This window comes from Alosa alosa, chromosome 7, assembly GCF_017589495.1.
Source record: "Alosa alosa isolate M-15738 ecotype Scorff River chromosome 7, AALO_Geno_1.1, whole genome shotgun sequence".
NCBI classification, from domain to species: Eukaryota; Metazoa; Chordata; class Actinopteri; order Clupeiformes; family Clupeidae; genus Alosa; species Alosa alosa.
This window is the reverse complement of record NC_063195.1, coordinates 5,216,025-5,227,534: the sequence shown is the minus strand read 5'-3', so window position 1 is coordinate 5,227,534 and position 11,510 is coordinate 5,216,025. Positions and strand designations below refer to the sequence as shown.

The 11,510-nt window shown below is 47.9% G+C and overlaps 1 protein-coding gene across 1 annotated transcript in view; it reads right to left on the bottom strand.

Moving 5' to 3' along the window:
* Nucleotides 1–8,409: 8,409 nt before the first annotated feature.
* c7h19orf67 (chromosome 7 C19orf67 homolog) overlaps nt 8,410–11,510 on the bottom strand; it is an 11,794-nt gene continuing 8,693 nt past the window's right edge. The window contains exons 7-8 of the mRNA XM_048248153.1: nt 10,362–10,559; nt 8,410–9,402 (exon numbers count right to left, since the gene is read on the bottom strand). Of these exons, the coding sequence (XP_048104110.1) occupies nt 9,279–9,402; nt 10,362–10,559 (322 nt within the window). The 3' untranslated portion in view covers nt 8,410–9,278. The remainder of the gene's footprint in view (nt 9,403–10,361; nt 10,560–11,510) is intronic.

Here is an 11,510-nt window from a genome sequence, read left to right as displayed (position 1 = left end):
AAAGACTACACTACCCACGCCACCTTGGTGCATATGGCTTCCCTTCCACAGTCCAAAAAGACTACACTACCCACGCCTTGCTGCATATGGCACTGACTGACAATCATCTGCATGGGTTGGGCACCTGACTGTCAGCATGTTGCCACACAGGGTTGTTTGTTTGTGTGTTTGTTTGTTTGTTTATGCTCACAAGCCTTTTTGTTTATATGAACACCGCGTTATTGCACATGCAGGTTGTGGCTGTTTGACATTTTTTTTTATTGAGCACAACGTTTGCACTCGAAACAGAGAGTACCCTCTCTCTGTCTCTCTCTTTTTCTCTCTCTTTGTCTGTCTCTCTCTCTCTCTCTCTGTCTCTCTCTCTCTCTGTCTCTCTCTTTCTCTCTCTCTCTCTGTCTCTCTCTCTCTCTCTCTGTCTCTCTCTTTTCCATAACCAGATTTCCTCTGACTTATTCATTTCTTAATTGGATCAGAAAATTGATTCCCTCAGAAACAGGAAGCACATGATTTGATTCACAAACTGAAAAACTGAATTATGATCCGTATTTTCTCTTGATATGGGAGGAGGTCTGTTTTTATGGGGACAGTGTGTCTGTGACACGAGAGTCGTGTGTGTGTGTGTGCTTTGTCTACATCTCTTATTTTCCCTTTTCCTCCTCTCCTTGAATCTCTCTTTCTCTCTCTCTCTGTCTCTCTCTTTTCCATAACCAGATTTCCTCTGACTTATTCATTTCTTAATTGGATCAGAAAATTGATTCCCTCAGAAACAGGAAGCACATGATTTGATTCACAAACTGAAAAACTGAATTATGATCCGTATTTTCTCTTGATATGGGAGGAGGTCTGTTTTTATGGGGGACAGTGTGTCTGTGACACGAGAGTCGTGTGTGTGTGTGTGTGTGAAGACCTCCAAACCTTAGGTGTTCTTGTTCCATCTGAGGCTGCAGAGGAAGCATGGCATGCAGGCTGGTAGGGTCTCATGGCTTCCTTCCACAGTCCAAAAGACTACACTACCCACGTCACCTTGGTGCATATGGCTTCCTTCCACAGTCCAAAAGACTACACTACCCACGTCACCTTGCTGCATATGGCACTGACTGACAATCATCTGCATGGGTTGGGCACTCTGACTGTCAGCATGTTGCCACACAGGGTTGTTTGTTTGTGTGTTTGTTTGTTTGTTTATGCTCACAAGCCTTTTTGTTTATATGAACACTGCGGTTATTGCACATGCAGGTTGTGGCTGTTTGACATTTTTTTTTTTTTTATTGAGCACAAACGTTTGCACTGAAACAGAGAGTACCCCTCTCTCTCTCTGTCTCTCTCTTTCTCTCTCTTTGTCTGTCTCTCTCTCGCTCTCTCGCTCTCAATTTTGTTGGCTGCTTACACTTCTCAGTTCACACACTCACTCTCTCTCGCACTGCCTCCCATGGTGGAAAAGACTACACTACCCATGTCACCCCACTTCCTCACTCATTCCGTTCTAGTTCTAGTTCTATGCAGAACAAGAATCGGAGCGGTCAGCCCACTGCCGCCGGTCACCACACCCTCCTCTCTCCACCGCCTTCCCACAGTGCTTTGCTTCTTAAGCCATTTTACTCTTGTCAAGTTTGACTCGTTATATAACCTATTTACTCATTTTTATTCTCTCTCTCTCCCTCTCCTCTCTCTCTCTCTCTCTCTCTCTCTCTCTCTCACAGGATGGGATTTGTCATGGTAATACGACCTTGCCAAGAGTTTCAGACTAATCACACGACTGCCGCCGCACCACCCCCACCGGCCCCTCCCTCGGCGGGTGCCCCTCCCCCCCTGGCGCGCCTCCCTGCGGGCGACCTGCCCCCGCGTCTGCAGCGCGCCGAGCCCAACGTGCAGCTGCGCCGCCTGCAGGAGCACCAGCGCCACCTGGAGGAGATGGAGCGCCTGCGCACGGAGCGCCAGGAGAGGGTCCGCGGAGACGCCGGCACGCAGCCGCACCCGAGCCACAACTCAGTCGCACCTGGCCAGGAGGAGGAGGAGAAAAAAAACCTCGACCGTGAGGAGGAGCAGGAGGAGGAGAGGGAGGGGGGAAGGGGGGAGCAGAACCACGGACAGGAGGAGGTGAAGAGGGGGGAGGAGAGGGAGGAGGAGCAGGGGGAGCAGAGGGAGGGGGAAGGGGCAGAACCACGGACAGGAGGAGGTGAAGAGGGAGGAGGAGGAGGTGCTGGAGGCTCAGAAGAGGGACCAGCTGACCCTTCAGCTCCACCATCAACAGCAGGAGCTCCAGCTGTGGCAACAACAACAACAGCAGCAGCCTGATAAACAACAACAACCCAAGCAGCAGCAGCAGCAGCTGGAGGAGGAGCAGCTGTCCCAGCGCCAGCAGATCCGTCTGTGGCAGCAGGAGCTGGAGGAACAGGACCTCAGCCGCAACCAGGCCAGAACTCAGCTCGGGATTTCCCACCTCCTCCTCACACGCCCCCTCTGCACCATCTACGAGGCCCTGGAGAGCGAGGGAGACGACGAGGAGGAGAGGGAGGGAGCGAGGGATCAGAGAGCGAAGGAGGAGGAGGAGAGCGAACACATGGAGCCTGGCTCCAGTACGGCCACAGCCACGCCCCCGCCCGAGCAGGACTACAGTTCCCAGAATTCCCTGCTCACGGACACCGCCAGCCCCAGCTCACCCGAGCAGGACGACGCCGACGCCCACCACCACCACGAGGGTGACCACCACCACCACCAGAACGGTCACTCGCCCGAGGAGCAGGAAGAGGAAGTGATGTCGCCAGGGGAGCTGGACTGGGACAGCAAGGCGGGGCTGGTGCAGCAGCTGATCAGCCAGACGCTGCTGCTAACCGGCCAGCGCTGCGCTCCCCTGCCTCTCCTGAAGGGGGCGCCAGGCGTGGTGGGGCCCGGGGGGGGCACCCTCAGCCCGCTAGAGAGCAGCCTCTGGCCGCAGATCCTGCTGCCCAGCCTCACCACCAACACCACGGCAACCGCAACCGCCGCCACGGCAACAGTCACGGCAACGGTCACCGCCGTCAGCAGCTACGCGCCGGAGAGGCAGGGCAGCTCGGCCCCGCAGGGGGAGTGGACGGTGGTGGAAGTGGAGACGCACCACTGACTTGCACACACACGTGTACACACACACACACACACACACGGAGACACACACACACGGAGACGCACCACTGACTTGCACACACACGTGTGTATACACACACACACACACACACACACACGGAGACGCACCACTGACACACACACACGTGTATACACACACACACACACGGAGACGCACCACTGACTTGCACACGTGTGTACACACACACACACACACACACACACACAAACACACACACACAAACACACGGAGACGCACCACTGACTTACACACACGTGTACACACACACACACACACACGGAGACGCACCACTGACTTGCACACGTGTGTATACACACACACACGCTACACACACACAGAGACGCACCACTGACTTACACACATGTACACACACACATGTACACACACACATGTACACACACACACACACACACAGAGACGCACCACTGACTTACACACATGTACACACACACATGTACACACATGTACACACACGTACACGTACACACACACATGTACACACACACACACATGTACACACACACACACGTACACACACACACATGTACACACACACAGAGACGCACCACTGACTTACACACATGTATAACACACACACACACACACATGTGGTTAACACACACGACACACACACATAATAATACACGCATACACACACATGTACACACATGTAATAATATCGACACACACACATGTACACACGTACACACACACATGTACACACACACACACATGTACACACACACACACATGTATACACACACACACACACACACACACACGGAGACGCACCACTGACTTGCACACATGTGTATACACACACCTACACACACACACGTATATTACACACACACACACACACATGTGTATATACACACACACACACACACGTGTATACACACACACACACCTACACACATGTATACACATGTATACACACACACACACCTACACACATGTATACACACACACATGTATACACACACACCTACACACATGTGTATACACACACACACCGAGACGCACCACTGACTTACTCACATACACACACACGGAGACGCACCACTGACTTACACACATGTGTGTATACACACACACACACACGGAGACGCACCACTGACTTACACACATGTATACACACACACACACACACACACACACACACACACGGAGACACACCACTGACTTACACCTACACTGGTGTACCACTGACACACCTATACACACACACACACCGAGACGCACCACTGACTTGCACGCACACCGAGACGCACCACTGATTTAACACACACACATGTATACACTCTTTCACACACTGGTGCACAGGTCTGACTGGTTCTGCATACACACTGAGTAACCCCAACATTCAGATGCAGGCACGAACACACACACAGTTCTCACAGTTCTATCTGGATGACCCCACGATGAAAAGCAATAACACCCCCTACAATAATCTGACCAACACTGCCAGAATACACAGGCTGGTGCTAAGACACACACACACACACACAACACCCCAGCACAAATGCAATAAGACAACATGACCATATAACTGTTTGCTGACCAGAATAGCCACAATAATCTACCAAATGGCGCACCAGCATACAGGCACCAGTAGAGCCTGGACCACAGACACACGCATACACAGACAGCTACATCACTGCCTCTGTTGTCCACCCTGCTATAGAGTGGACGCTTTGACCCCTGTCGGCCCCCTCTGACTTTGAGCCCTGGTCCTGCGTCTCCTCTCAAGGGCATCATCCGTGTCTGGACTCTAGCGAATGAGAACACCCTAAGCAAAGGTCACTCATCGGACAGCTGCCTGTTGAAGGGCAGTAGGGAGCATCTGGACTCAGGCAGGTGTACTGTAACCATCGGACGCCAGACGATGGGGGTGTAAGAAAAATAAAATGATGGGAAATCGATGTTTTGGATAAAGGGCGAGCACGTTGTTGTTAGAATAAGTAAGAGCTGATGTTGAACTCCATCCATCTATAGCCATTTTCCCAGTTATTTATGTGATTACCATTTGTTTTGTTTTTTGGTTAATTTCGTACTTTTTATGATTTTATTTATTGATTCTTATGTGACATTTTGTACATTTTTATCATGACACTGGCATAAGACACGCGGAGTGAGTTTCTGGTAGGCTGATCTGAAGGTTGTAGTGTAGCTTAGTGATTCAGTTGCCTACCTTCCTCTGGTGGAAGCAGAAAGGGCTTTATCTCTACCGGAAAGACTAATTATGTTCGGTTGGGCCCTAGTGGTTTAAATAAATGTCAGTTTTGGACTTTTAGATGTGTATGTGGAATATTTTGTAGTGATTTCTTTTATTATTATTATTATTATTATTATTATTATTATTATTTTGATGTTGTGTTCTTGTCTTGGTCAGGATTTTAAATCTAGAATGTTTTGGAAGGATTTCCCTTTTTTGTTCTCTTTCTGTGTTTCTTTTTTTTTTCCCCAAGTCACTGTGAACTGTAGTGTTTTGTGAACCTTATGACTTATATTATCAGAAGGTGTTTGAGAGGTGTACTGTTAGTGGTCTTTATGATTGGGATTGTAATTAAATGCACTGACCCAGAGGAAGATCTGTTCAGTATTGGGATTTCTGCTTTAGGTACTGCTGTTTTCGAATGAAAGGGAAAGGCCCAATGCCGGTCATGGTAGAGTTTTGTTGGATTGCTGGAGATGAATTAAGCCTTTCTCATTGGGGGGGAAAATTGAATGTCTTTGATAGGAGGATTCTAAAGGGCATTGTGATGTCATGATTCTGTTTCCCTGGCAGACGTGACTCGGTTTCCTGTGCTGAGTGTTTCACTTTCACTCTGTTTTTCTCGTAAGTGTCTTGAAGAGGTGAGTCAGGCTCCCAATTTAGGCGTCTTGTCCTGGAAGGGTTCAGTGACTAAAGCAAAAAAAAAGGACGACAAACAAGAGGGTTGTCACACCTCCAGTGCTCAGGCCCTACAAAAGGCCGTGCCCCACCAGGAGCTTAAACAAGGACCAAGTCCCATGAAGAAATGGACCCTTCTTATGCAAACATGGTCACATTGTTAAACAAGCACAGACTGATCTGCACAACACGAGATGGATATATATGCCCCTCCCCCCAGTCGAGGTGTATGCAAATCGTGAAGAAAGCACTGTGTTGTTACTTATATCTGCTGGTAAGCGTGTGTGTATTGGTTTACATAAGTAAGTGTGTGTGTGTGTGTGCTGGTGTACATAAGTAAGTGTGTGTGTGTGTGTGTGTGTGTGTGTGTGTGCTGGTGTACATAAGTAAGTTTGTGTGTGTGTTTGTGTGTGTGTGTGTTGGAACAATGTGGCTATTAATGTGTGTGTGTGTGTGTGTGTGCTGGTGTACATAAGTAAGTAAGTGTGTGTGTGTGTGTTGGAACAATGTGGCCTATTAATGTGCGGTTTGCTAATCGATCAAGTTCAGGTCATTGTGTCTTTGTTGTTTTCGTTGTGTTTGTTTGTGTGTGTTTGTTTTGTTCTGTGGCTGGGATTGGGTGTCCAGATGGTCACTTAGTTGATATCTAGGCAGAGGTCTTGCACTGGTCACCAACACACTGTGATTTAATAATTTAGATATGAAGGGATTAGTCACTGTGATGACTAATATGGAATCTATGAAAGATATAGAGAAATATGACCATATCGAGCTTAGAGAGCATTTCTGAAGGAGTTAGAGAAATATGACCATATCGAGGTTAAACCGCATTTCTGAAGGCTTCCTGGGGGGCTCCTGATGCAGTCTTCAGAAATGTGGTTTGACTCTGATGTAAATCTACACTGTAGATATGATTGACGTAAACATCCCATCGCCCATGTAGGCCCTGACACACACACACACACAAGACCTGGGCGCTAGGGAGCACTGGGGATGGGAATGAAGGCCTGCGTGTGTGTGTGTAGACGACTGCTGCGTGCGTGTGTGTGTGTTTAGACGACTGCTGCCCGCGTGTGTGTGTGTAGACGACTGCTGCCTGCGTGTGTGTGTGTAGACGACTGCTGCCTGCGTGTGTGTGTTTAGACGACTGCTGCGTGCGTGTGTGTGTTTAGACGACTGCTGCGTGCGTGTGTGTGTTTAGACGACTGCTGTCAATGTAGTTTACAGCTGTTTTAGTTGTAAGGGTATTTTTGTGATGCACTGTTATCGCCAAGCAACCAGGAGCCTCAGACTTAAACTTGTTTATGTTGTCTTTGAGGTGTGTTCCATGTTCTGTGTGTGTGTGTGTGTGGGAGTAAAGCCTGTAATATTTCTTGAGATCCTGAGCAACCTGTTGGTGGCCTGTAAGGGTTCAAGGGATTGTGTGTGTGGGGTGCTGTAATGGTTCTTCTGCCTGGATGGTGGCTTTGTGTTCGTTTGAACCTGACCTTGTTAATGAGTGTTATTCAGAGATATACACACTCACACACTCTAGATAGTTAGACTCAGTTACACCTCTTGACCAGTGCTGTTGACCGGTGCTTTTGGCGGCAAACTAAAATGACCCGAACCCTGCAAGTATGGGAGGGATGAACAGCTGAAAAAATCTTAAATTGTAAAGTTATGAACTGTTGATATTGTTGAGTCCTCATCCTGTGTAGTCAGGGGGATGGCAATGTGGGTTTTAGGAAGGAGCTAACAGGCTTGCAGTCTGGCCCAGATGTGGTTCTGATGTGGCCAGTGTTTGTGTTGGGTCAGGTCTTAGCTGTGGTTCTGTGGGGTGGCCCTAATAAGAGATGTGTGTGTTACTCATGTGACATGTTTTTAAAGTTGATGATGATGATGGACACACTGTTGTATTTTTCACGCTGTTGAATTTAGCCCCCACCTTGAAATGACCCTCACCCGCGTCTTGTGCTTCTTGCCCTGCCCTGTTAGTCATGATCCTGCTCTCCGCGACACGGACAGGGTTCCCTTCTCCACACACACACACACACACCACATCTGAACCTAGTGTGTGTGTTTAAGTGAAGTTGGAGCGCATCATTAAATCTGTTAGCAAACTGAAGTTGTAACGATTTGTTTTCATTTTTCATTTTCCAGACTGTCTATTCCAAATAAAAAATGATTTCTTTTTTAAAAACTTCTGTCTACTTGGTGGTGGTTTGTAATGCAAGACATTTTAAGTACATTTATTATTTTGAGTCACAGTTTACGGCTCAATGATGTGCGAAGAGTTTTGGTAAACGGGCACAGAAAATTCTGGTGTGTTCTCTGGTTAACATCACAAATTAGCATTCTAGTGCGTCTTGTGGTTAACATCACAAATGAACATTCTAGCATTCTAACATTTCAGCACTTCTGAGGGGAAACCCATTTATTCAGTTGTAGTAGTGAACCCGTGCACAACCCAAAGATCACCATGAAACCAGTGCTTTAATGTGAACTCCACTACATCCATTAATCAATGGAACACACACACACACACGATTACAATGAAACCAGCACTTTGACATGGACACACAACTTCAAATCATTCATCAATCAATGGACTGGTCCCACTGAGAAGTGTATATGTATGTATGTGTGTGTATATACATATATTAAAATATCTAAGGAATACTACGGCATGGTGCAGTAAAAAAGAACCTGTTTGATTCATACAGACTGTGTACGCCTCTCTAAACATTACCAACAACACGTGCAAAGCACAACAATGAAACGAGAGCAGCTTATGAGCATAAAGTGTGAACAAGAAACTAGCTCATGTGTGGCCCTCTTGGGTCACTGAACACCTAATAACTCCACTGTTCTAGATTTCCCTGAGACTGAACAATGGAACTGTGGAATCAGAACTCCCTGCAGGATTCTGCTCCAATCCCAGCAGCAGGTTCCCTGGGGCGGTCTGCTCACTCTGGCCTACTTCCCTGTGTGAACTGAGCCCCCCCCACGGCACTCAAGAACAGAGTGTGTGTCCCCTGGACCATAAACACATCCTTAACATACCTAAACATACTTTGGCATGCCCATACACATCCTTAACACATTTAAACATATCTTTAACATGCCTAACCACATCCTTAACACACCATTAACAACAGCCATTATAGCCATATGAGTCTTATTAGCCATTGGTGGTTGTCGCCATGACGCTGTGCTGATTGGCTGTTCTAGTTGTCATGCTGTGTTCCCATTGGGTGTGTGTGCAGTGGCGCTGTGTTCTTATTGGCTGTCGTAAGACAGCAGCGCCCCCAGCAGGCAGTCGGTGGCGCTGCAGACGGACGGCTCAGTGAGCCCCAGGTGGAACAGCTGCTGGTAGTGCGCTCGAGGAATGCCGCACGGGATCCTACACACACACACACGCGTACAGACACACGTACAGGCACACACGTATCCAGACACATACACACACACACACGCGCACACACACACGTACAGGCACACACATGTACGCCAAGACACACACACACACGCCAGCACACAACATATCGCACAGGCACTGCGTTATCCAGACACATACACACACACGTGCACACACACACGTACAGGCACACACGTATCCAGACACATACACACACGCGCACACACACACGTACAGGCACACACGTATCCAGACACATACACACACACACATGTACGCGCACACACACACACACACATGTACGCGCACACACACACACACACTGTGTTATGTCCTACAGGCATATAAACACAACTTAAGTGCATGTGTGTGCTCTCCATAGATGTGTCGTCAGTATGTGCACTCATAGAGGTCGTCCGTCTGTGTGTGTGTGTGTGCACGCTCTCCCCCCTCGTAGATGTCCTAGGTCTGTTAGCGTGTGTGTGTGCGTGTGTGTGTGTGTGCGCACGCTCTCACCACTCATGGATGTCGTCGGTCTCCGGGTTAGCATGTGTATGTGTGTGTGTGTGTGTGTGTGTGTGTGTGTGTGTGTGTGTGTGTGTGTCTGTCTGTGTGTGCGCACGCTCTCACCACTCATAGATGTTGTCGGTCTCTGGGTTAGCATGTGTGTGTGTGTGTGTGTGTGTGTGTGTGTGTGTGTGTGTGTGTGTGTGTGTGTGTATGTGTGTGTGTGTGTGTGTGTGTCTGTGTGTGCGCACGCTCTCACCACTCATAGATATCGTCGGTCTCCGGGTTAGCGTGTGTGTGTGTGTGTGTGTGTGTGTGCACGCTCTCACCCCTCGTAGATGTCCTAGGTCTGTGGGTTAGTGTGTGTGTGTGTGTGTGTGTGTGTGTGTGTGTGTGTGTGTGTGTGTGTGTGTGTGTGCGCGCGCGCACGCTCTCACCACTCGTAGATGTCGTCGGTCTCTGGGTTGGGGTACGTCTGGACCCACTGCCCAATAGACCACATCTTGACCTCCGACCTTCTCTCCCTTCGCTCTCCCTCCTCCTCCTCCTCTCCTCTCTCTCCCTCGCTCAGACTCTCCTCCTCCTCTCCTGACCCGTCCTCCTCTCTCCTTACCTCCTCATAGCACAGGAAGTAGCTGGGGAAACGGGAGATTGTGATTGGTGGAGACAGGCCACATGATCTGCATGGAGGACTGCCATTGGCCAGATGCTTTAAACTCCTCCTTCATTGGGTGGAAGCTGATGTTTTGGACTGTCTGTTTACATCGACTTTTAAAAGGGACCCATGTAGGTATCATCAAATACCTGTGTTTACTAGACTGTGATTGGTGGAAACAGGCCACATGATCTGCATGGAGGACTGTCATTGGCCAGATGCTACCATGGGGGTGGGCGATATGGACAAAAAATAATATCTCGATATTTTTTGTGATTTTGACGATAACGATAATTAGTCGATATCCTTTAAAACAAATTGTAAAAGTCTGAGCTACTTTACAGCTCATTATTTATGAATAGCATCAATACAATAATAACCAATAACCTAACCTGTGACTTTTTAACCAAATCAACCAATGCATTGTCACTCTATGACACATTTCCAATTTTGCCCCCACTTGTGTGTGTGGCAATGACATGGTCTAGCCAGCTATTAGAGAAAATGACTAGGCCTAACAGTTTCCCAAGAGAAAGTCTGAAGCTGAAGTTCCTTTCAAAAACCTTTAGCCTACTTAGGATTCACTGTAAAACTAAGCAGACCAACAGAGTACATCTCAGTTATTTCCTTCGATGTTTTGTTTAAGAGAAATCATGTAGACTAGCATTCCAAGTTACAGAATAGAAACTAATGCGTTAGCTTATGGCTAATGTATATGTGAAATCCCATAGAGATGCTAACGGTTAGCATTATGTCGATACACGTAGATTTTAAATAACTTCAGTCCATTTACAAAAGGGTTACATGAGAACAGTTCTTTGTTTACAACGGACTATTAAAATACTCAAAGGCAATTGTTTTCTCTCCATATAATACCATGTAGGAAAAAATGTGACTGTCTCATCAATGCTACGTGGACAGAAGTAGCTGC